The sequence below is a fragment of the Megascapheus bottae genome, chromosome 1, assembly GCF_031878675.1.
Source record: "Megascapheus bottae isolate mThoBot1 chromosome 1, mThoBot2.hap1, whole genome shotgun sequence".
NCBI lineage: Eukaryota > Metazoa > Chordata > Mammalia > Rodentia > Geomyidae > Megascapheus > Megascapheus bottae.
Window position 1 is genome coordinate 102,873,316 of NC_143509.1, and position 24,857 is coordinate 102,898,172.

Genomic DNA, 24,857 nt, shown 5'->3' on the forward strand with positions numbered 1-24,857 from the left:
CCGGTTTTCTAGTGATTAATTGGAGAGAAGAGTCTCATGGACTTTAGTGCCTGGGCTGGCTCTGAACTGCGATCCTCAGATCTCAGCCTCCTGAGTAGCTGGGATGACAGGTGTGGGCCACCATGCCTGGCCAGTGCCTGTTTCCTCTATGTGCATTCTCATGTTCATTTTACGCTGTCTCTGGACAAGGAACAGACAGCTCCCAGAGCCTTGACGACAGCCCAGTGACACCTCTAACCACACGGTCCATACCAGGCCCATGGCTGGTCCACAGGACAAATTCCCAAAGGTAGCCACCTTGCCAATGGAGTCAGTGGGTCCATCAAATTAGCTACCTCTGCCAGCCACGAGGCTCAGAAACCAGCAAACTTCTCTGTGCCATTACTAGGGTGGGCATCTTCCAGTTCCACCCTCAGGATGCAGCCATCCCTCACCATGTTCAACTCCCTCCTTTCCCCAGACCTTGCTCCTCCATCCACCTTTCCTGTCCTGGGAGGACCGATGAGGATACCTACCCCCTGGCCTGCTCTGAGCCCAGAGATGGTGTGCACAGGCTGACCTCTGTCATTGATGGCTTACTTCTTTCCCTTTCCCACTTAAACTCATTTCTCTGTGTCTCCAACTCCCGGAGCTGAGTGTCAGCGTCACCAGGTGCGCCCCGCAGGTGGGGCACCCAAGGGCCGACCCCTTTATTCTTGCTGACTCCCCGTGGGTTCCCGTGTCTCCACTGCTGGCTGATGACCTGGGTGGACTGAGAGTGGGCGGAGGCAGTGTGGAACGTGAGTAAGAGGAGCAGACAAGTGGGCAGTTGGGTGGCCAGGTGGGTAGAGAGGTGCGACGGTGGCTGGGTGGGTGGCCAGTGGCTCTATTTCAATATACAAAGAGGCAACAGAAGGACCAATAAGCACTAAACACAAAGCAAACTCTGGAGCTGAGAACTTGAAACAAGACAGGCTTCCGGTCACTGGGCTGTGCGTGGAAAGGCATGGCTGGGGTGAAGGATGCCCCAGCCTCCTTCTGTTTCTGGCACTGTCTGATCCACGTTCGACTCATTCAGGCCTTGACCACCTTCAGAGAGGCATCTCCAAACCACGCCCTCCTCCCTTACACCTCTGAACTTCCCAGCTTTGTACTACAAAGTCATTTCACCGAGTTGCAAAGGCAGGTGCATACTTTGCTTTATTGACACACGGACCGTGTGGCCTGCCTTCTACAGCAGGAACACGGCACAGCACAGCAAGCACATGGAGGCCTATTAAAACATAGCCAGTTCTACAGTTTGGTATTTTCTGTCATAGAAAAGAAGTACTTGCCCCTAGATCCACATCAACGTACATAGTACGTTAAAATCAATCTGTTTTGCACATGCGTCCACACACACATTTTACACACGAGGTCTTCTACAACAAATGTATACAAGAGTGGGGGGCACCTCTGACCACAAAGCCATGTGACTCTGGGGGCACAGCCCACGTTTCCCAGGGCCCTGGGGCTGCACCCCATTCCGCAGCTCACACGCCCAGGGGGGTCATGAGGGAGCAGGTCGGCAAACCCTAGGACACCCCACGAGTGCCCTGGCATGGGCCACCACCTCGCCAACACCAGACACCCGACCCGTGCGATCTCCACGTCAGGGACACTGCCAACCCCACGCTGAAGCCGTCAGGATTTTGTAAATGACTTCTATCTGTGTTGCTCTGGAGTCCCAAGCGGAAAGAACCCTAGCGAGGGGCAGGCTGGGCCTGGCATGTCTGTCGGGACTGGACACAGCCAGGGGCAAATGCTGCTGCGACTTCCCCTTCCAAGACAATGGTGACGTGAACAGTCACCCTCAGACCAGACTGTCCCAAAGGCGTTTCTAACACAGGAGCCAGTGTGGGGCATGGGCTCCCTTCCTGCTCACTGTGAAGGGGAATGCACGTCCTTGCACACCCCTGGCTGAGCCAGGTGGCTCACTCTCAGATAGAGGTGACATCCTTACCCGGGCTTTTGTCACCAAGGGACCTGTATGAGCGACCTCGTAGGCACACAACAAGATGCCACCTTATCTGACCCTGGGATGCCAGATGCCCTGGCTGTAGGTGGGGCAGCTGCCAAGAGCCTCCCGGATAGCCAGGCACGAAGGGGACAACTGCGTCTCCCGTCGCCAGCCTCCACTCAAGGCCTCGGCCATCGACAGGGTGAGTGGAGCATGCACGCAGCTTCCACTGTTCTGTCCCCGGGGTCCCTCGAGCACACGCTAGGTCTTCTTGCGTCGGAGGAGTGTGGCCGCTGCGCCCGGGCCGCCCTGGAACTTGAGGCTTTGGAGGTTGATGTGGGCTCCGTGCTTGAGCAGCGTCTCCACCGTCTGCGCATGCCTGCCCTGCGCGGCCAGCTGCAGCGCACTGAGGCCCTGCTCGTCCGACAGGTCGATGAGGTCAGGGCTCACCAGCTCCTCTACCACCTCTGAGTGCCCGTGGGCGGCGGCCAGGTGAAGCGAGGTCTGGCTCTGGGGTCCCCGGGCCAGCACGTCAGCCTTCTCCTCCAGGAGAAGCTTCACGGTGGCCAGGTGTCCGTTCCGGGCGGCCAGGTGCAGGGCAGTGCAGCCCTCGGTGGTCACGGCCTCTCTGGCCGCGCCGCGGTGCAGGAGCAGCCTGGCAGTGCTCGTGTGTCCCGTCTCCGCGGCCACGTGCAGGGGCGTCTGCGCCAGCAGGCTGCAGATGTTGACGTCGGAGCACAGGTCTGTGAGCACGCGGGCCACGCGGTAGTGTCCGCGCTGGGCGGCCAGGTGCAGGGGCGTCTTCCCGTCCAGCGTCTGGGCGTTCACGCTCACGCCGGGCTGCCTGGCCAGCAGCTTGACGATGGGCAGGTGGCCCTGCCAGGCGGCGTAGTGCAGAGGCAGCCAGGCGTCCTTCCCCCGCAGGCCCACGTCCACGCCCCGGCGCAGCAGAATCCGCACGATGTTCTCCTGCCCGTGCTGGCAGGCCACGTGCATGGGCGTCCGGCCCTCGAAGTCCACCTCGTGGATGGACGCGTTCTTCTCCAGCAGCTGCCGTGTGCTGGACTCGTCCCCGTTCTGGGCCGCAAAGTGCAGGGCCGTCCACTGGTCCTCATCCTTGGCGTTGACGCCGATCTTCCGGGCCAGCAGGAGCTCCACGACCCCCCGTGCCCTCCGCTCCACGGCCACGTGCAGCGGCGTGGAGCCCTTCCGGTTGGTGAGGTTGGGGTTGGCGTTGTTGAGGAGCAGCCACTTGACGCACTCCTCCTGCCCGGCCTCCACGGCCAGGTGCAGCAGGCTGCCGCCGCCGTCTAACACCAGGTCCACGTCCTGGGGCTGCAGGATCTTCATCAGCCTGCTCGTGTCCCCGGACACGATGGCGTCCACCAGCTTCTTCTTCTGGATGTCCGTCGTGCCCACATCTGCTGGGGAAGGAGAGGGCAGGTCAGGGCACGGCTGTCCACGGCAGGGCCTTGGCTCCTGCAGGCCTGGCCGCTGGAGGGAGGCAGCTCCCACCCCAGGGGGCTCCTGGCAGCCCCACATCCCATCGCCTTATTTATTCTAGAGAGGCCACAGAGGTGAGCCTTTGTCTTGTTGGAAGATAAAACCCCCCAGCCACTCCAGGGGTGGTGGCTAACCATCCTCGGCCCGTGGGGGCAGCAGGACGGATAATGTGTCTGCACTGGAAAGGAGAACAGTGGCCCCGGATGCCCTGGCAGGAGCCTGGCCTCTAAAAGCTTGGCCAACCACCACCTGCCTCTCCAGGGCCGACAGCCCACTAAGTCCTGGAGCCAGGTAGGACCACCCAGCTCCCAGCATGGTCACCCGCTGGTCTTGGGGGACAACACAGGAGTTGCTTTCTAGAATAATCCTCGGAGGACAAGGCCTCTCATCTTAGGACTGCTGGCCCAGCAAACTTGAGGATGACACCTATTCGACGGCCAAACTCAACTATGCTACTCACAGTCCCGCCACAATGAAACTCTCCTCCCTGGCAGCACATTCCCCAGGCGCCAGGGGGAGGGGCTGCCTTCACCGAGGATGCTGGGTTGATCTCGGTATTCTACATGAAACACTCTCCCGCAGGTACCCCCACCCCAACACCTTCCTCCTTCCAGGATCAAAGCCTTTGCACAGCTGTCTGCAGGCTCTGCCTCCTGGATGGATGTGCCATGCTTTCCAGTAAAGCCGCCACCACCACCGCCACCGCCACCACCACCACCCAAGACAGGGCAGGACCAATCTCATCCCCCACAGGCAGCCAAATATGCACCATCCTGAAAACCTGGGGGCAAGGGGAAGGTAACAGCAAGCAAGTGGCTCCCACCTACAGTCTCAGCCCCTCAGGAGGCTGAATGTGAGCAGCGAGCCAAGCCCAAAGCCAGCCCAGGCAGGAATGCCCAGGGGGCCCCTATCTCCAGCTGGCCCACAAACAGCTGAAAGCGAAGGTGTAGCCGAAGTGGTAGAAAGCCAGCCTTCAGTGAAACGCGAAGAGTTCAAACCCTACTGCCAGCACCAACAAACAGAATTCAATCACTAAGGGAGAGCAAAAACCCGAAGTGACGTTATTAAGGCAAGAATCTGGACACCACAAGCTTCTTGCTGCTCACTGGCTCGGCCACAAGTTGCCCACAGCCCGGGGGAAACAGAGGCATCACTCACCGCCCGTGGAAGGCTCTCGATCAAAGGACAGTGACAGGGACCCTCTGGAGGAGAAGGCAGAGTCCACCGAGGACACCCCGGAGAGCCTTTTGCCGCTGCCGCTGGAGGATGGGCGCTTGCACTCGGAGGAGTGGCGGCTGAGCTCCTCGGGGCCGTCGAGGGCCTGGGAAATCCCAGAGTCCAGCTGGGAGAGGAGCTCTGAGAGGCTACAGTCATTATCCAAGGGCGGGGCAGAGGCCCGCTGGAGGCGGGAGGACCCGGTCTGTGAGGACAGGGAGGGGAGATGGTGAGGTTCAGCCTCCTCCAGGGCTCCCGGCACAAACACGGCGCAAGGGAAGAGTGGATTCCGCACCACAGAAACCCCAACATGGAGCCTCTGTGTGTCCCCACCTCCAGGCCGCTCACTGTCCAGGCCAAAGGCAAGTGGCATGGGACAGGCTTAGAAAGGAATCAGAGGAAGGAGGACATTGGGCTGGGGTTCCCGGCCCTGCCTGTGGCCTCTCCTTTGAGCTGCACAGGTACAGCCTAGGGTCTGTGTAGGGGTAAGAGTGGGGTGGTACCTGGCTATGGGGACTGCACACTATCAGGACCGAAGATCACACTAAAGGGGTGGCCCCAGAGGGTCTGGCTTGTGCATGTAACCCAACTGAATGCGATATCCACACACCCTCTGCTGCAGTGACTGGGCAGGCTGACTGCACCTGGCTGCCTTTGTGTGCCTGACCAAGAGGCCAGCTCCACCTCCACCAGCACCTACCAGCACCTTTGTCCTGACTCTCGCCTGAGCCTCAAATGTTTACCCATCTCCTTGGAGAAACTGCCCCATGATGGGTAAGGCCGAGCTGTAAAGCTGACTTATCAGACCTCACGCGCTGCATGCTGCACGTCTGTTCCTCTCCCTGCCTGGATGGCACTCAGCCAGCCTGGCATTTGGAACCTCTTATCACCTCTGAAGTGACCTACATGACACCTGCTGGATACACCCTTTCTGAGCAGTTAAGAGTGACCAGCTTCTCGCAGCAGGGCGCAGAGGGATCAGGAGGTCCCTGGGGCCTGGCTTGTGGGACCTGCATGAGTAATGGAGATGGGCACAGTTCTACTGTCAAAAGCCCCTACCTCACTCCCGGGCTCCAGGGAGCTTTTCCCGCTCATCTCTGGAGTGGCGTCCTGCACCTCCTCGTCGGGCTTTTCGCACAGGTCCTCCGTCTCAGAGGTAATCTCTTCAGGGGGAGGAAACAAGAAGCAGAAGCAGGTGTCACTTTGATAATTACGTCAGTACAATTCTGTGGTGACAGAAGACGCCAGAGCCTAAAACCTGGAAGCAGCAGGCAGCACTGCCACTTCCGGGCAGGCTCCAGGACTGCGATTGGGAGCCACCGCCAGCCTCGTGCTGAGGGGCCGCCCATCTGCAGGGGGTGCTCGGACTCCGAAGGCACCTTCCGCAGTCATCCACTGCCACCCAGCCCCTTCGTGTCATGTGTTTACAATGTAATCTCCACAGGGACAGTCCCTCCAAATGACCCAGGAGACATGACAGGAAGGCTGCAGGCTGCCAGCCAGACCTCTCCCGAAAGATGCCCCGCTGCACTGGACTTGAACTTGGGTGTGTTGAGCTCCCTGGGCTCCGCTGGGCAGCAAACGCAGTCCAGGCTGGGAGACAGGGCAGAGACGACTGGAGCTGAGCACGGCTCCCAGCCACCCAGCCCAGCACTGCACAGTGTTCACATGACCCCGGCCACGTGGCCAGCTCACCTTGGAAGGTGGGCCTCTCTCGAGGGTCCTCGCGCCAGCACCTCTGCATGAGGTGGATCAGGTTGCTGCAGGCCCGGGGCCGGGGCCTGCAGACGGGCGGGAGCTCGGGGCGGAGGCCCTTCACCACCTTGACCATGATGTGTAGGATGTTTTTCTCATCTGCAAGGAGAGAAAGACACGTGGGACCAGCGAGGCCCATCTCCTGGGTTTTAAAAACAGCCTATCTCAACCTCGCTACCCCGGAGGCTGAGATCTGGATTGTGACTGGAAGCCAACCTAGGCAGGAAGTTCTGTGAGACTCTCAATTAATCTCAATCACAAACAAATTAATCTCCAATTAATCCCAAAAAAAAAAAAAGCCAGAAGTGGAGCTCTGGCTCAAGTAGCAGAGCGCCAGCTCTGAGTGAAAAGGCTAAGGGACAGTGCCCGGGACCTGAGCTCAAGCCCTGTTCCAGCTCACAGAAACGAATGCTACCTCTCTCTGGAACCAGAGCAACGCAGGCTCTGTCATTACCGCTATCATCTGGGTTCGGCTGTCGTTACTGTTGCGACTCTGGCTCGGTTCTGTGGGAAGGAGCCCAGGCGACCCTGAGGGAGCCAGATTTGTTTCCTGATCTACATAAACCATGGGGTCCATGGAGCCGCTTTGGCTCTCCCCAAGCCTCCTGTTCCCGCAGCCCTCGCCACCCCTACAGTTCCAAACACGCCCTCTGCAGAGGCAGGTGTGGAAAACTGGCCAGCATCTCGGGCCGCGGGCCGAGCTCTGTACTGACTCCATCCTGCTTTCCCGTTAAGTCTTGTGCAACAGCTCTGTTCAGTCCCTGCAGGTTATTTCCATCCCCTCATAGTCTTTCCCAAGCGCGACAGGCCCATGAACCTAATGAAAGTGAAGGGAGCACCCGGAAGATTTCTGCGCCAAGTGTGGGCTGAACAGGCCTGTGGGGCACCTGGTGCCCTGCACGCGGAGGCCGAGAGCCCGCTGTCTAGGAGGCAATGCAACCAACAGAGCCTCGGTCGTCAGCGCTGATAGCACGGAGCCGGCTCCGACGTCACTGTTATGGGACAGCTTAACACCCAACTGGCAGGCCAGCGCAGGCAAGAACCCGGAGATGGTGTTCCACAGGGCACCCCATTAAGGTGACAGGCACTGGGCAAGGAGACAGCACGGATGCAAGCACTCAGAAAAGGACGTGTCTGAGTCTGGGTTTTAACGAGTCCCCAAGACGCTAAATCCAGTCCCAGTCGCAGGGTCTTGGCTTGGCCCCTACACTGTACTTGAGCCAGCTCCCTGGCCTGCGGCCGTGTGCGGCTCCCCTCCTTGGGCCTTGGCGTGTAAGCAAAATCTGTATTTCCAGTTCTTGGGCTGCCCACACAACACAAGGCCAGGGAAGGAAGAATCACTCCCCAGTGCAGCTAGAAGCCACTTAGCGGTCACAGTCACCCAAGTCAAGGTACTCAGATTCTAAGGGTGCCTGAGAGATGCCAGGCTCTGGACGGCATCATGGTCTGCGTGGAGACCTGTGCTCCCTCGCCAGAACACACGCACTCTCTGTGCTCACCGTGGTGCCTTTACCGTGACTGCTCCTTGCTGTGCTTTTTGCTTTTCTTTCTTTCTTTGTCAGTCGTGGTTCTTGAACTTTGGGCCTGGGTGCTGTCCCTGAGCTCTTCAGCTCAAGGCTATTACCCTATCCCAGATGTGGAGCCACAGCCCCACTTCTGGTTTTCTGGCGGTTAATTGGAGATAAGAGTCTCAGGTCCTTTTGTGCCTGGGCAGGCTTTGAACCTTGATCCTGAGATCTCAGCCTCCTGAGTAGCTAGGGTGACAGGCGTGAGCCACCACACCCAGCTTTCATGTGTATTTTTTTTTTTTTTTTGCCAGTCCTGGGCTTGAACTCAAGTCTTGAGCACTGTCCTTGGGCTTTCTCAAGGCTAGAGCTCTACCACTTGAGCCTCAGCACCACTTCTGGCTTTTTTCTATGTATGTGGTACCGAGGAACCGAACCGAGGTCTTATGTATGTTAGGTAAGCACTCCACCACTAGGCCACACTCCCGGGCCCTGGCCTGCCTTCTAGCTGGGGTCTTTGGATCTCTGAATAGCTAGTGTTACAGGTGTGAGCCACTGATGCCTGAATGGTTTGTTTGTAACCAAGAGGAGAAGGGAAAGGAACTATCTGGAAATGTCAGGTAGAGGCAAATCCACAGAGACAGAAAGCAGACTCTTCACCGTGGGGAGCTGGGAGGAGCAGGATTAAGAACAGACTTCCGGAGAGATGAGAATCTTCTAGAACCAGATAGTGGTGTTGCTTGGCTTACTGCATGTCACAGAAATGTACATTTTAAATGGTAAAAATTAGAACATTTTAGGTGAGTTTTACTACCACTCCTGGGGGGGGGGGAGAAGATTAGCACATAACAAGCGCTCCTTGTCCTGCGTGTAAAAGTGCTCTGTCAGCGGGGAGAATTCTGAGCCTGCAATGAGCTGGCTCCACGCCCTGTGAGCAGGACAGGGCAGGCCCCACCCTCAGGACAGCTTAGGTGGCACAGCCCCGGAGCTGGGGCCACCACAGCAGGCTGAGAAGGCACAGGAAGTATGTCCCCACCATTTCAGGCAAGATAGGGTGCTATACCTCAGGCAGGGGCACTCACCTGAAAACGGCTTCTTTTGTGTCAGCACACCCCAAATCACAATGGCAAAGCTGAAAGGGACACAAGGATGTTAGTTCACCTGCGAGCTGGCGCTTCCAGTAAGACCTGGGGCACTTGTACACCACCACAAAGGAAAGGGGGGACCTGCTCCTGCACTTCCAGAAGGGGACACGCGAGGAATCACGTGGTTTGTAGCTCAGATGCCGGGCACTTGAGCCTCTGCCAGCGGAGCTATGGCCTCAGACAGCAGCAGGGTTCCCGGGGACGCTCTGTAGCTGGGCTCTGGGCTCTCAGGAAGAGCATTCCCAGCCTAGGCAGGAGATGTGAAATGGGGACTGGGAAGGGGGCTTTGTGATAGAGTGTCTGTCTCGCATGCATGAAGCCCTGGGTGCGATTCCTCAATATCACATACACAAAAAAGGCCAGAAGTGGTGTGTGGCTCAAGTGAGTGCTAGCCTTGAGCAAAAAAAGAAACTCAGGGACAGTGCCCAGCCAGTCCCTGAGTTCAAGCCCCAGGACTGGCAAAAAAAAAAAAAAAAAAACCTAACTAAATATAAATTGCTCTAGATATACCAAAGATGGGCTGGTAAAACTTTTAAAAACCAGAGACAAAAACATGAAAACCTTGAGTCCCATGCTCCAAGGCCTGCATGGTTCGTGGCTGTTTACAGAGACCCAAGACTTGACTTTCCATTGAAAATCCACTGCTTTTTGCAGGCTCCCAAGCTGAAACCCAACTCTAGAGCAACACAGCACCCCTTGGGCCGCGCGCTCCACACAAGCTGTGACTAGCACCCACGGGGCCATTCCCAGGGGATGCACTGCGGGAGGCACAATGTGGCTTTGTCAAACCAGTCTGCCAGGAAGAGACAGTGGCAATGGCGAGGGGTGGGGCCGGATGCTGGGGCCGCCCAGGCTTCAGCGAGCACCTGCTCTCCCCCTCCCTTCCTTCTCCAAGAAGGCGGCCCTGGGCCAGAGGCTGCACCATATGCGGAGGGCAGGGAAGAGGGGGCTGGGTCCCGTGGATGGGGCTTGGCTGGTGTCCCCGGGCACGGGGAGCTAGCAGGATGTGCAGCTCACTCCACACTGGTCCACAGCCACAGGAAACAGCAGGCGCTTCCAACAGACAAGCCATAAAACCCACGTCCCACATAAACGCCAAAGCGTGTGCATGGGGGAGCTGGCAGCTGCTTACCCCCTCCACCTGGCATTACCCAGAACCTCCTCCTCCTCAGCCAGCACTGCCCACGGTGCCCAGGTAGCCTGTATTCAGCAGGCAAAACCATGAGCCAAACAGGCACGTCCACTCCCTCGCGTGCAGACTGAGCCCAGGGCTGAGAGGCACCAGGGTCTTTCAGGAAGCTGCTGTTCAGGGCACACGCAGGCAAGCCGGCCTTCGCCAGAGCACAAGGCTCATACCTGTAGACGTCGTGCTTGGTGTCGAAGAGCCGGCTCTTCTCCCTGATGCGCTCCGGGGGGAGGTAGGCGATGGTGCCAAACAGGCCGTCCATGCTGAGGTCGTGAGTGTGCGACAGCCCGTTGACCTTGGCTAGTCCAAAGTCGGAAATCTGCAACACAGCAGTGGGGAGGGGACCTAGTCTTCCACGGAGCCCTGCCAGGCCAGGCTCTGAGAACTCAGGCGGGTTGGTGGTGTCTCCCCTCTGTGATGGCAGATGGCCCAGCCCCAGCCCCAGCATTCCCACCCCGTCGGGCCGTGCTTGCTCTTAGAGCTCTCCCGGCCTCTCCACGTCCTCCCACCTCCAGGCCGAAGCTGCCACAGAGCCAAAGCTGGGGGCTTCACGAGCTGAGACCTTGGACTTGATGGAGGGGGGAAATACTGTGCTTGAAAGGAGGAAATTGATTTTAAGGGACGGAAGAACAGTCTTCTTGAAGGAATGCAAATGTAGCCTGGGAGAAATGCAGCCTTCAGTGTTCAGGCAAAATGGGCACGTGACAAAGCCTGGGCATCCGGTTATGCAACCTTCCAGCTCGGGAGGCCACAAGTGGCAGCACGTCCTTTAAAGCGCAACACACCTTCAGAAGGCTTTAAAGAGCCAAGCACACACCTGGCACTCCTCCTGGGCTCCCGGCCTCCGTCCTGTGATCACCACGACACTCTCGCTGAGTCCTCCACACACTCAGAGGCAGCCTTTTTCTGCAATGCCCCTTGCCACCGTGCCCAGAGCCCTCAAAGGCAGCTATGCCTGCCCCCTAAGTCTGTGGTGGAGGCAGGTCTCCTGGGCAAAAGGCCTCTGTGGAGAAGGTGCCCTGTCTCCAGTAGGTACCACAGGGCAGAGGGGGCAGGCCTCTTCGGGGAGGGCGTCTTACCCCGGTAGAGACCAGCCTTTATGCAGCTCCCTGAGATTAAAGCACTTGTGGACCTCCTGAAGACCCGGAACAGCCCCTTTCTTTCCCCTTTCAAGGCTGATGTATTTTTAAGCCTTTTCATTTGCTCCTGGGTGCCTCCTCAGACACACCCAAGCAGTGAGAGGCAATAGCTGAGTCAGGGCTTTACCACTGCCAGGCTGGCCGTGCCCACAGGGCCCCATGGGCCTCAGTCTCTAACAGCTTCACAGCAGGAAGAGCTTAAGCCAGTAGGTGAGCTGCTCTTCCAGTGATCCCTGCGCACAGGGGAAGACAGGGTGGGGGAGGACAACCCTCAGGACTGGACGAGCTGTCAGGGCTCACCTGACCCAACACCAATCTCAAGCCCCCTTGGTTCTGTTGGCTCCACAAGGCCTGGGGAGAGACCCCTGCCCAGGAGCTCTGGGAAGAAATCTGTCAAGTCTCTAGGATAAAGCCACCAAACTGTTCAGCAGACCCTCAAGGAGAACGTTGAACCCCTAAGAACAGGTCTGGAGAGAAGTGCCAGCAACCGGCAAGGTTTTAAACTCAGGAAAGAAGGTACTCGAGAACTTGACCTCAGGGCTTCCCGCTTCCGTTCTTCCTGTCACTGTCAGAGACCTCCAAAATACACTTGGTGATGAGAAAGTCACATCATCCTCTGAGATCTGACGTCACGTGCACACTGCAGGAGAAGACGGCCTTCCCCACTCACTCTGAGCTCATGGCGACAGGCAGAAAACGCCTCATGATTCACAAACCCGCTCTCCAGCTGGCATGACTCAGTATCCCCAGGAGCTCAAGGCACACAGGAATACCCAAGAGCAAAATCCCTCCTCTTCATGTCTGGAGGGAGGGGACCAGGCTAGCAGCCAGCCTTACAGAGAGAGGCACAGCAGACTCAGCGGGTTACACCCTCCTGGGCTTTGCCCAGAGCCCGGTGGGGACCAGCTGGGTGGAAGAATGTGGCCTGAGAACCAAACCCTAGTATTTCACTGGTTCCCAGCCCCAACACAGACAGGAATAATAATAATACTAGGAAGTAAAAACTTGAAGTACATCTGATATACTTGGCAGAGGGGTGACTGCTGTGGAATTTCAGCCCCACTCGGCCACCTACATGTAGCATGACATGGGGCACGAGGGGGTGGAATGGCAGAAAGGTGAGCTCCTACTTCCAGATTCCAGAACAGAAGCCGAGGAGCAGTGCACTGAAAACTGCCCAGAAATCTAAGGGCCAATCAATACAAAGCCTGGGCACAATGTCACCTCCTGGGAAAGGCCTCTCCAATGGGGCTCTGCTTGCACCTTCCCAGCCTCTCCCGCTGGCTGCTCAGGACTCCTCACTAACAACCAGAGCAGCCACCGACCCCTCAAAGCCAGATGAGTCTAGGGAGGGGACACAAACCCAAGCTCCTGGAGACAAGGCCCTGTGAGCTGCAGAAAGGCCAGCCAGTGCCTGTCCAGGGCAGCCCTCACTGCCCCCCTGGGTGGGGATCCAGAGCCTGCTGTGTGCCGGTGCTCAGCGTGCAAGCAATACCTGGGCCTGTAACAAGAGCGCAGCGCCAGTGTGAGGCCTGCGTGGCATTCCCAGGGCAGGCGCCTGGCGAGCCCCCCATGCCAGGCTCCCCAATGACACCAGAAAGCAGACATCACTGTCCTCTGGGGTGCATCTCCTCTGCTCACCCCAAATGCCCACATGGCAGCGGAGAGAGGCTGGGTAGCATGCAGGGATGGAGAACAATCACCCCACCATGCTGAGGGATACTGTGAAGACCCTGGGAGTAGTCACCGCGGGACCCCGGCCACAGGGGCAACTGAGTAGGACAGCACTGGGGTTGGCAGCTCCCACCTTGCCGTCCTTAAGCCCCCTCACCTGCATGCCCCACAGCCTGCCTGTCTGAAGGCCTGGCTCCAGGAACAACCACGGAAGTCTGCAGCCCTCCCATCCCCACACCAACTGCAGGTGCCAGGCAGTGGATCCCCAACCGCTTTCCAAGCGCAAGCAGGCAGGGAAGCACTTGGTTCTGACCCCTGCTGCAGGATCCTGGTGCGAATTGAACCAAAGCTCAGCTTGGCAGGTGACCACCATGCCTAAAGGAAAGGGAGGACTGCAGGCAGAAGCCAGCAGTGGGCTGGGGCCTGCGGGTATTTTTCTTGTTTTCAAAGGGAACATGTACTTTCCCCTGGACCCACAGGACTACCCTGCCCAGGAGAACTGGAGCTGAGCCCTGCCAGCCAGTAGGAAATAAGAGTCAGAGGCCCAATGTGGGCAGATACTGAAGAATGTGAGCAGATGCGATACAAGCCTCCTCCACCCCACTGCCTCTGCACTCTGCAGGAAGCCGGGTCCAAACTCCCACTGAGCACGGCCTCCAGAGGCGACTCCTTAGAACTACTGTCCAGGGGAAAACTGACTTCTCCACCTGGCCAGCCCTGGGTATGGGGTGCAGCCGTGGGCAGGCCAGAGACAAAGAGAAGTGGAGTCCTGAGTTCAGGTCCCTAAAGGCCAGGCCAGCGTGAGGAGGGGCGGACATGGAGTGCTGCACAACCAGGAAGAGCCGAGCGCCAGGGCACACGGCCAGGACTCAGCCTGCTTCGGGCCTGGGCTCTCGGCGGGTCCCCTCAGAGCCCTCTGGGTTTTGTGGGGGAAAGAGGCTGCACCTGCCTTGGTGTGGGCTATGTGCCACCACAGAGGGGTCAAGTGGGATGGCAGACGCCCATGGGGAAGGTGCCCCCGTGACCAGAGGAACACAACCTGAGACAGAGATGGCAAATAACAGCCCGGCTTCTGAGTGCCGACCTCCGCCACCACAGCCTTCTCACTGCTGTGTTTCACAAACTTCCCGACATTAAACAAAGCAAAACACCTGGCAGCCCCCACATCAAAGCTGCACAGCACACATCACAGGCGGGGGAAGGGAAGACAGGTGAGCAGGAGCCCAGGTCCGGGAACGGCCAGGAAAGGGTGTCTTCACTGGAAACCTGAGCCACAGGCAGCTCCCTAAGCCCACCGGGAGTCCCAGCGTCAAGCTGACGCCAAGTCCATAGTCGGCTTCAAAGGTGCTCAGAATTGAGGCCAGGGCCAGGGCGCAGGGGAGAGGATGCTGTGTTCTTCCAGTGCCATGTCATGTGGTGCTTACAGCAGCAGGGGAAGGCTGGGCCCCCCCGCAACCCCTCGCTTCAAGTTTTCCACCCCAGGAAGGACCAACCCGCCCCGACGTCCAGCTCCACTCCTGAATCCCAGATGTCCCCGCCCCGAGCCGCCCTCACCTTCACGTGGTAGTGGGCGTCCAGCAGGATGTTGGCGGGCTTCAGGTCCAGGTGCAGCAGGGGTGGGGACATGCAGTGCAGGAAGTTCATCCCCACGGCTGTCTCGTGCACAATGCGAAAGCGCAGGTCCCAGGGCAGCGGCTGGGCGGCCAGCAGCTTCTCCAGGGAGCCCGTCTCCATGTACTCCATGACCAGGCCCACGGGCTCCCGGCAAATGCCGTACACAGGCAGGACGTAGCGGAACTTGGCCATCTCCATCTTCTTGGCCTCTTCTAGAAGCTCCATGCGCTCCCTGAGAAAGATAAAGCTGTGAGGGGCAGGTAGCAGGCAGTCCCCGAGCTATGAACCCAGAGCTACCGGCCAGGCTTCAGCCAGCTGGAGACAGAAGCCCAGTCTCCCGGGGTCTCCAGCCTTACCTGTTCAAACCCGGCTCTACCTGGGGTCACTGTAAGGCGGAGCCTGGTGTGTTGGGGGCCCTGAGGATGATGGAGGAGCCATGAAGGTTTGATGGACAGCTGCTAATTACCCACCGGGGGAACCCCATTCAGGTCCCCTGTGTGAGCCCAATCAGTTCAGGATCTAAACCCCCACTGGGACGAACAGAAAAGCATTAGCCTGCAGCAGGGACACTAAAGCATAAACAACAAGCCGGGCACTGGAGGCTCCCACCTGTGAGCCTAGCTACTCAGGAGGCTGAGATCTGAGGTCACAGTTTCAGCCAGCTGGGCAGGAAAGTCCACCAGACTCCTATCTCCAATTAATCGCAGAAAAACGCAGGCAGTGGTGCTGCAGCTAAAGGGGTAGAGCACTACCTTGAGCAAAAGGAGCTTAGGGGATAGCACCCAGGCCCAGAGTTCAAGACCCAGGACTGGCAAGACAAAGAAAAAATACGTAAATAATGCGCATGTGTCATTTCAACAGTGTACATACGTCCACAGTGTGGTAGCCCACACCCAGAACTCATCTGGCCCACAAAATACGAACCCATAAGACACAAAGGCCCACACTCCAACCCCACCCTTCATTCCAGATCAGGGCAACCAGTTGCTCCTTCTGTCTATAATCTAGGCACCTCATGAGTGGAATCTTTTTTTTTTTTTTTTAAATCAAGATAGACATTTATTTCTCTTTCATACAAGTTACAATATGGTGGTCTTGTTTTGATAAGCACTCAGCTCAAAGTTGAGCCTAGACATTGATGGCCTGCCATTTTTTTATTAAAGAATTTATTAACATTGATTTTTACATCATATTTCAAATGACATGTTTAACAAACAAGAGTTCAAGAAGGGAATCTATAAACAATCACTGGCACTTAGTTTTTAGAACATAATCAAAATTAGGATAAGGGTTTATATATCATAGATACATAGTAATTTATGAAATAAAACATTATGTCTATAGAGTCATAGGTTTTTAAGTCTATGTGGCTGTGTTTATATTTCCAATACCATGTCCATAGCATTGAGTCCTCGCTCTTGTACTGTTTGGATCTAATAGCCACATATTAAGGATACCATGCGCCTTCTGTTCCTTTGGTCTTGATTTGTCTCATGAGTGTATCATAACTGTATCTGCTTTGTGCCTGGTTATTCTACAACACAATGTATCATTTTATAACAGAAGTTTATAGTGGAAGTTCATTTTCCTCTTGGAGAGGCTGAGATCTGAGCCAGCCCAGGAAGGGAAGTCCAACTGGACTCTTATCTCCAATTAATCAGCATAAAAGCTGGAAGTGGATTTGCAGCTCAAGTGACAAACATCAGTTTTTGAGCAAAAAAAGCTAAGGGACAGTGTCTAGGCCCTGAGATCAAGACCATGTACCAGCATTTACACGAAGTTCATTTGTATAGCTAATATTTCAGTACACGAATACTCATTTACTCATGTATTCATTCATGTACAGTCACCTGCTTTTGTCAAGGAATTCTTACCAGGGACGTAGCCCCCTGCATCGACACACAGGCTGTGGAGGTGAGAAGCTGCAACACAGGCCTGTGGCTTTCAGAGCCTGAACATTTGCCCTCCAGCACTGCAGAGAGAACATTGGGTAACTCCAGGGCTGAGGCCATTTCCCTGGTATTTTTACAGAGATTCCTGGGTTGTTATTTTTTTGGTCAGGGCAGGGGTCAAAAGTCAGCATTCACTGAAAGGAAAGGGCTGCATGCCTGAGGCTGCAGCCATCCAGGTTCATATTTCTCCAATGCAGACACAGGAAGCGCTGAGGAGGTGGCCTTAGTCCTGGAAAATCAGCTCTCTAGTAACAGCAAGCTCCCAGAGGAAGTCACTGGAGCTGGGAACAGGGCAGGGTCGGACAGGATGCAGGGCCCAGCACAAGCCCCATGGTAACTTTAGACACTGCTGGGGCTCTGCCCTATACCTGCTTCCAGCCTGACCTACTGGAGGGCCTGAATCCAGGAGCGTGAGACCTGCCCCCCCACCCCAGCACTGAAAGAATGTAGTGGGCAGGGCCCCCTAGGGTCCCGTGCTACCAGACAACAGCAGCATAGAGGTCTCTGGCTGAGCATCTGCAGGGAACTCCCCATAATGCAGTGGGATGGGGGGATAGCTCAGGCTGTGGGCACACCCCCAAGGTCTCAGGGAGCAGACAGACTCCTGGCCTCAGGAATGAGTGGAACAGATGTCAGGGATGGACCCCTAAATGACTACAAAACAAGGTCCAATATGACATGTTTCCTTACACGACAGCCAAAAGGTAGGATGCTCCCAGGGGGGCAGAGCCAGTGTATGGGGTGCCCGGCTGGGTGGCAAAGCTGCCCCCTGAGCAAGGTTCCAGTACATACTCTCCCTTCCCTCCAGAGTCTGGTGCCTGGCCCAGGATAGCCACCCCTGCAGCTGGAGACCACCAGGGCCACCTCTGGCTTGGTGACCGGCACAGTCCAGACCCCAACCCGACTCTTGAACCACAAGCATTCGAGGAAAAGGTAGATCAGGGTTTAAGGTCAAGGATCACTGAGAGGAAGCTGAGGGGGGGGTGGTGGAGGGGAGGACATCTTGGGCTGGGTTCCTTTCTCCTCTTGGCTGGTTGGTTAAACTAGTCCCTGGGGGCCTATGGACATGTATAGCAACATGAGACCAAGAGTTCAAGCCCTAGGATGGCAAAAATGTCCTCAGTTCAAGGCCCAAGGACCATCTCTGATGACTAACTCCACTTACTGTGTCACAATAGAACTTGTTGCCGTGTCTTGCCTGTCATGTTCAGAATGAAAGTTATGGCTTTTTCTTTCTGTTTCTATTTTCTTTTAAAAATTGGTCAGAGAGCTGGGCACCAGTGGCTCATGCCTATAATCTTAACTGCTCAGGAATTTGAGATCTGACGATCATGGTTCAAAGTCAGCCTGAGCAGAAAAACCCATGAGACTCTTACCTCCAATTAACCACCAGAAAACCGGAAGTGGCACTGTGGCTCAACTGGTAGAGTGCTAGCCCTGAGGTGAAGAGCTCAGGGACAGTGCCCAAACTCAGAGTTCAAGCCCCATGATCAACAACAACAAAAAAAATTGATCAGAGTCGGTGTTGGTAGCTCACATCTGTAATCCCAGCTACTCAGGAGGCTAAGATGTGAGGATCGTGGAAAGCCAGTGCAGGCAGGGAAGTCCATGTAACTCTTACCTCCGGAAGTGGCTCTATGTCTGTCTCAAAGTAGTAAGGCGTAGTCATAAGTGAAAATGCTCAGAGACAGCACCCGGACCCTGAGGTTCAAGTCCCAAGACTGACAACACAAAAAGTAGTCATGTTTATATTCTGCCCTGCGGGTGGCCCATCCTGCTAGGTGGCACTGGTAGAATTTTAAGACCCTATCTTCAAAGTGACTGAGCAGGGCCAGGAACCTGTGGCTCAAACCCATACCCCAGGAAGCTGATGCCTGAGGAGTGCAGTTCAAAGTGAGCCCAGACAGGAAAGCCCGGGAGACTCATTATTTTCTTCAATTAAACACTACAAACGTGGAAAGCAGAACTGCAGGTCCAGGGGGTGGAGTGCTAGCTTTGAGGAAGAAGTTCAGGGATGGCACCTCGGAGCTGATTTCAAGCACCAGGACCAAACAATATATATAACTCAGCAGCCAAGTGGCAGGGCACGCCCTCCAGTCAGCGGGGCTGGAGGCAAGGACCAGCTAGTATTTATTTCTAAGCCAGCCACTGGTAAGTAACCTCTTGACAGTGCGACCCCCCCTTCAGCTTGACGGATCACAAGTACGTATTTCAAGACAAAGTCAACTCAATAATGAACATCTTGTTAGAGGAAGCTTTGAGCTGTTCCTCTGGAAGGACTAGACCTGCACAAGTCAGGGACTTGGGTTGTAATGGTCAATAGAGGCCGGCAACCATCACATCTGCCCCCCTTTCCACTGCACTGAGTTTAGCAAGTTCTCGCAGCCCCAGGGCCTTTCCAGAACACAGACACCGTTTAAAAGGATTTTCTGTGCTCGACTGCAGTGCAAAGCCAATCCCCACTCGAGTCAGCTAAGGGAGTGCACAGGGCTTGCTTAGAGGAAGCTTTGGGCGACTGCCGTCCCCCCTTCCCCCCCCCGCCCCACCCCATTGCGTCCCTGTCCTGTCCCAGCCACACAAATACCTGCCCCAGGGACAAAATCAGAAAAACCTCAGGGCACACAGGGCTGGCTGAAGAAGGCATGATGCCAGCCTCAATTCAGAGTAAAAGGTCTACACATGTACAGAAAATTTGCATACCCTACGTCACCAGCTATCCTCCAAGCCAAAATACCTAAGAACTCACCCTGCAATCTTTCCTGAGGTTCCCAGGGTACCCAGCAGGCTGAGACTAGATGGCTACACCCGTTCCCCCCAAGTTGTAGCCTGCAGGGCTTTCTGCAACTCAATAAGCCTGAGAGGTGCCATGCTATGTCCCCAGCCCCCAAAGAAGCCATCACTGCTTCCAGGGAGAGGGTGTTTCTATGGTGATTACTATGTAAAATACACCCCCAGTTGTGTTGACCACTGCCCAAGTAGCTTCCATGATCCCAGAGGGTGGGCACCATGTTCTTATCTCCTTGGCCCCAGGTGAAGGGGAATGAACCTGGCTTCAGAGCAAGAACAGAGAGAGTACTCTTCATGCCCCCAGTCCCATTCTGATTCTAAATGGAAAATCGAGGATTCCATTATATATATATATATATATATATACATATACACATACACACACACATTTTGGGGGGGGGGTCTGTCATGGGACTTGAACTCAATCTGGGCACTTTCCCTGAGCTCTTCAGCTCAAAGCGATCGCTCTACCACCTGAGCCACAGCACCACTTCTGAGACTCCACATTTTAAAGATATCCCTTCTCACTAGATTCACTGTTATCCTCATTTGTAGTTAGCAAAGTGTACCCCCATTCCAAGAGAACCCGAAAGTAAGAAATATCAAGAACAGTTTGTGCTGATCACTTCAAAAGGAACTTTCTACAGAATTGCAGAGGGAGAGGAGAAGATTCAGCTAACTCAGAGATTCCAGAGCCAGAAACCTTGGGATCCGCACACAAGCCCAGGTCCCCTGTGCTGCATCCTTGTTTCTGTGAAAACGGGGTCCTGGGACGGGGAAGAACTGAAGCACATGGGGAGAGTGAGAGGTGATGGGCCAGGGCACAGGCCTCTGGAAAGCACCTTGGGAGAAGCAGGGGAGGATGAGGCCCGGCCAGGCCTCAGCACACCAACCCAATTACATTCCCAGGGAGCCTCGGAGGGGTTCCCACACAGCTATTTTTAAAACTGACAAGAATCAGGCTTGTCCAATTGTCAGCACTGTGCCTACAAACCCGGGGTTTGCTCGGGCTCGCCCCGACTAGCCAGGGCCCAATTCTGCATTAGCAGTTCCTGGCGGCAGGCACACCAGGCACTTTGATTCTGTGCTTCCTCTTGGCTAGGAGTATGGGGTGGGGGGAGGAACAGAGCCTTTGGGGGTCACTCTGTTCTCTCCAGACTGGTAAGTGTGCCAGTCCAGACCATGCCGGGGACCTAGATAAGAGACAGTCGGAGAGGCCTTAGATCTCAGGGCCATGACCCTCCTAAGGCAGCTGGCTCCAGAAATAAGAGAAACTTTTGCAGTGACCCACCCCAAAGTGCTCCCTAGACATACTTTTCTTCCCTAAGAGGCCTGGGTGAGGGTCTTGGTCACCATGAGCCTGGGACAAGCTTCTCCTGCATACTCATAAGGCCTGATATCAGCTAAGCCCAAAGTGAATAATAGCTGGGGCTAGGGAAGCCACCAGGAGCCAAGAGCCCCCACCCCATGCAAATAGCCCTGGCCAATAAAATGGGCCGCATCCTTGCCTGTACCCAGGAAGGGTCCCTAAGGGAACAGGTGGAAAAAGACAGAGATGACATCAGTTATGGCGGGGGGGGGAGGCAGACCAAGTGGCCTCAAGATAAGACTTAGCTGGGAGGGCTGAGGGACCCCAAGGGAATCCCACTCCTTTCTCGGGGTAATGAAGGGTGGACAGCATATCAAAAAAGCACTGGGGCAAAACCACAACTGCTTCAAGGTTTAGAAGCAAGCTGGTCAGGCCAAGAAGCAACCAATCCCTCAGGTACCACCCGCTGATGACAGAGGTAAATTCTTTTTTTTTTTTTTTTTGCCAGTCCTGGGCTTGAGCTCAGGGCCTGAGCACTGTCCTTGGACTTTCTCAAGGCTAGAGCTCTACCACTTGAGCCTCAGCACCACTTCTGGCTTTTTTTCTATATGTGGTACCGAGGAATCGAACCCGGGTCTTCATGCATGCTAGGCAAGCACTTTAACCACTAGGCAAAACTCCCGGCTCCAGAGGTATATTCTTAAGCCCAGTTTCATGCCAGCTGAGCAGTGAACCACTAACCTACCTACACAGCAGGGACCTCAACGGCTCAGCTACTGAGGGCAACCCAGCTGCAAAGCCACCAGTCCAGCCCGTACAACCCCAAGGCCAAGTGCAGGAAACAAAATTCTTCTGACCTTGACTTAGCCACAGACATGCTACCACTTGCCTGGTTGGGCAGAACAGGAAAGACTTCCAGTTAAAGGACAAACACTTTTCAATCAAGACACGCAACATCCTAAGGATTGCCTGAGGTGGAGAAGCCTGTGACTAGGTGGCCCAGGAAATATGGGCCAGGACCCAGCCCACTCCGGGTGGTGCTTGTTTACATACTTTCCAATACAAGAAAATATTCGCTAGTGAACAAAGCTTGCTGGGCCTAGAAAACCGTAGCACGTCCACATCCCAACACGTCCACATCCCAAAGGCATAAAAATGCCTGGGTCCGTGAAGTCTTACCTTAAAGAATCTACCTGTTGGCTGCGGATACTCAAGATGGTTTAGATTTCATCAAAGTAACCGCAGCGCCAGAGAGGGGAGAAGGGTTTTTAACCACACAGCCTGCTGAACTTCAAGCTGGCGGTGACACCTGAAAGGGAACCTTCCCAGGAACACAGGGCTTGTGGGTGACGGGAGGAAGCCACCAATGGCTCTGTGATGGGTCTGCGGGTGACACGAGGAGGCAGCGGGCTGGGGCTCTCCTCCTCAGAGCACATTGACCACCATCACCCTCTGCCAACCAGCACAAAACTGTGGCTTGAGCCCGGCAAGATCCTAGCCAGCACATCCGGGTCCAACGGTGGGGACGTAGGGGTTAAAGGATGGTGTTCCTGTCCAGTGCAGCTCTGACTTCCACGCAGAAGTGAACTTCACGGCAGGACGAGGTGTCTCAGTGGTGCCCAGGGGTGAAGGGCCGACGTGAAATCCAGGAGGGATGAAGCCGCTTTTCAGTAGCGCTCCCCGTCCTGGTCCCCACGCCCCCCCCCGCCCCGCCTTTCCCATCAGTCGCCTTCCGCCGTGGGCCGGGGCGCAGCGAGGCGCGGCGGCGGCCAGGACGCGGGCCGCGCACGGCTTCCCGGGGCCCCGCGAGCGCGACGCGGAGCTCCCCAGACGGCCGCCGCCGGCCGGAATAATTACGGGCTTTCACCAATTTGTGCTCCGCCGTAAATTACCGAGCGAGCCCCACGCAGGGAGCGACTCACAAAGCCCCGGCGCCCACACGCCAATTGCGCTAAGCCGGCGCCGACCGCAGCAGCGCCCGGCGGGACCCACAGCCGGCCGGACCCCGCCCCGCGCCGCCCCGCCCGAGGGGGCGCCCGGGGAAGCGGAGCCGAGCCCGCCGGGGCTCCCCGCGCGGCCGGCCCCGGCCAGCGGGCGCCCGGGGCTGGGTCGCCGCCCGCCCGCCCGCCCGCCCGCGCTCCGCCCGCCCGCCCGCGCTCCGCCCGCCCGCCCGCGCTCCGCGGCCCCCCGGGGCTCCCGAGCCCGCGCTCCGCCCGCCCGCCCGCGGACCCCGCGGCCCCCCGCGGCTCCCCGCCCGCCCCGCCCGGGCGCTGACCTGTCGTCGACGTGCAGGCTCGGGGAGCACTTGATGGCCAACCACGTCTTCCAGTGGACGTGGCGCACCTTGTACACCTGCCCGAAGCCCCCGGAGCCGACCTTCTCCCAGCCCGCGAACTCGCCCGCCTCGAAGGTGCGCAGCAGCCCCAGAGCCCACGGGCCCCGACCGTCGCCCTCCATCGCGCGCGTCCAGCCGCCGCCCGGCGCCGCCGCGGCCGCCCAGGTGCCCAGGTGCGCGCCCGCCCCATGACGTCACGTCCGCCGCGGGCCGGTGGGCTCCGCCCCTGTCGGCAGGCCCCGCCCCTCGGGCCCCGCCCCTGCCCCGCAGGCCCCGCCCCCGGCAGATCGATCCCAGTGTCTGTCTGTCCAGGGGCTCTGACCTCCCCGAGAGAAAACGGGAGGAAGACGGGGGTGTGGATCCGGGGATAGAGCGGCAGCCTGGAGGGGAGGCACCCCGAGGACAAGGCTCGGGGCCCACGGGAGGGAGGGAGGCGGGAAAGGTGTCTCTTCCACCTTCAGGAGGGAATTGTCCCAGCCTTGGCAGCATATGTGGGTCAGGGGAAGGTGTCCGCCACCCCCCACGGACGACTCATTTGTGCGCTCGTGTCCCCTCAGAGGGCTGAATGAGGACGGAGCTTGCCCTGAGAGGGAGCACTTCCCGGCTCGGCAGTGGGGAAGCCCCTCGTGTCACAGCCAGCGCCTGAGTCCCTCCTCCCACTGCCGCCTCGCCTGCCACCGGCTCTGGCCTGGCCCGACAGGGCAGCTCCCGCTTTCTGTCCACCCAGAAGACTCAGTGTTCAGCTAACGCTGGCCAGGGGAGCAAACGGTTGTTTTCAAATCCACGTCTACCACGATCACGTTAAGAACAACTGAGGTCTGGATATGGGAAGGTAACTTGAAGTAAACAGCACAGAATTTTGGTGGAGGGAAGATGGATCGACTAGAAAGTGAGTCATGCCCATTTCCGGGGTTCAGCTCCTGGTGCCTTTCTCCCCAAGGCTTCTGGGCTGGCCCGCACAGGGCTCTGCAGCCCGTGACTAACCCAGGAGTCGAGCAATAAAACACTCCAATTTCGTTTATTTAATCATCTGTGCTTCACTCAGCAAATATTTATGGAGTGTCTGCTGCAGGCTCAGGATGGGGTTTCTGCGTCCAGGCCCCAGAGCCCAAGGGGCAAAAGCAGTCCGTCCCTAGGCTTTAGGGACCAAGTGTGGGCCTGGCGAGGGACAGGCACTTGCTAATCAGTGAAGAGGGCTGGGAAGGCTCCTCTAGCCACCGTGGCGAGGCAAGGGACATTGCTATTATTTTGTTCATGGTCTGCAGTCACTGGCACGTGTCCTTAATGTTTCCAAGCATAAAAGTGACAGTTCTGCTTCAGATCCCCAGCAGGTCAAAGAAGGACGGAGTGACTTGAGGGAAGCAGGAAGTAAACAACAACGCACGCTTTCCAGCTTGGATGTGGAGGGCGGCTGCCCACAGCACGAACGGACCTGAGGAGGAGCTGCGCGGTCAGCTTCTCCCTGTGGGCTGCCGGAAGTCAGGAAGCCAGAGGCTGGCTGGGGACAGAGGGGGGCTGCCAGCCGCCCCAGCAGGCCCCATCCTGCCCTCACCTCTGAGCCCACTTCAACCCCACTCTCCCCCACGTCCTCAGTAGCTCATCTGTACCAAGGCCACAGGTGCCACCGGCAGACTCCACCAGGCCAGCAAAGGAAGGGCCGGGGACTGGCTCTGAGGTCCAACCGTGGGGAGCAGATGTGCCTTCCAGACAGAGGAGGGGGTGCAGAGCTCCTGGAGAGCCAGCCGTCTGGAGTGGGGGGT

At 57.0% G+C, this 24,857-nt stretch overlaps 1 protein-coding gene across 1 annotated transcript; it reads right to left on the reverse strand.

Annotated features, from left to right (window-relative positions):
* Positions 1-1,161: 1,161 nt before the first annotated feature.
* Positions 1,162-23,245, reverse strand: Ripk4 (receptor interacting serine/threonine kinase 4). Its single transcript, XM_090349579.1, has 8 exons — positions 23,038-23,245; positions 14,655-14,946; positions 10,458-10,606; positions 9,039-9,088; positions 6,392-6,550; positions 5,756-5,859; positions 4,640-4,901; positions 1,162-3,399 (listed from the first exon to the last, which is right to left on the reverse strand). The coding sequence occupies exons 1-8, from the start codon at positions 23,217-23,219 to the stop codon at positions 2,240-2,242; spliced, it is 2,358 nt and encodes a 785-aa protein (XP_090205705.1). The 5' UTR covers positions 23,220-23,245; the 3' UTR covers positions 1,162-2,239.
* Positions 23,246-24,857: the final 1,612 nt, after the last annotated feature.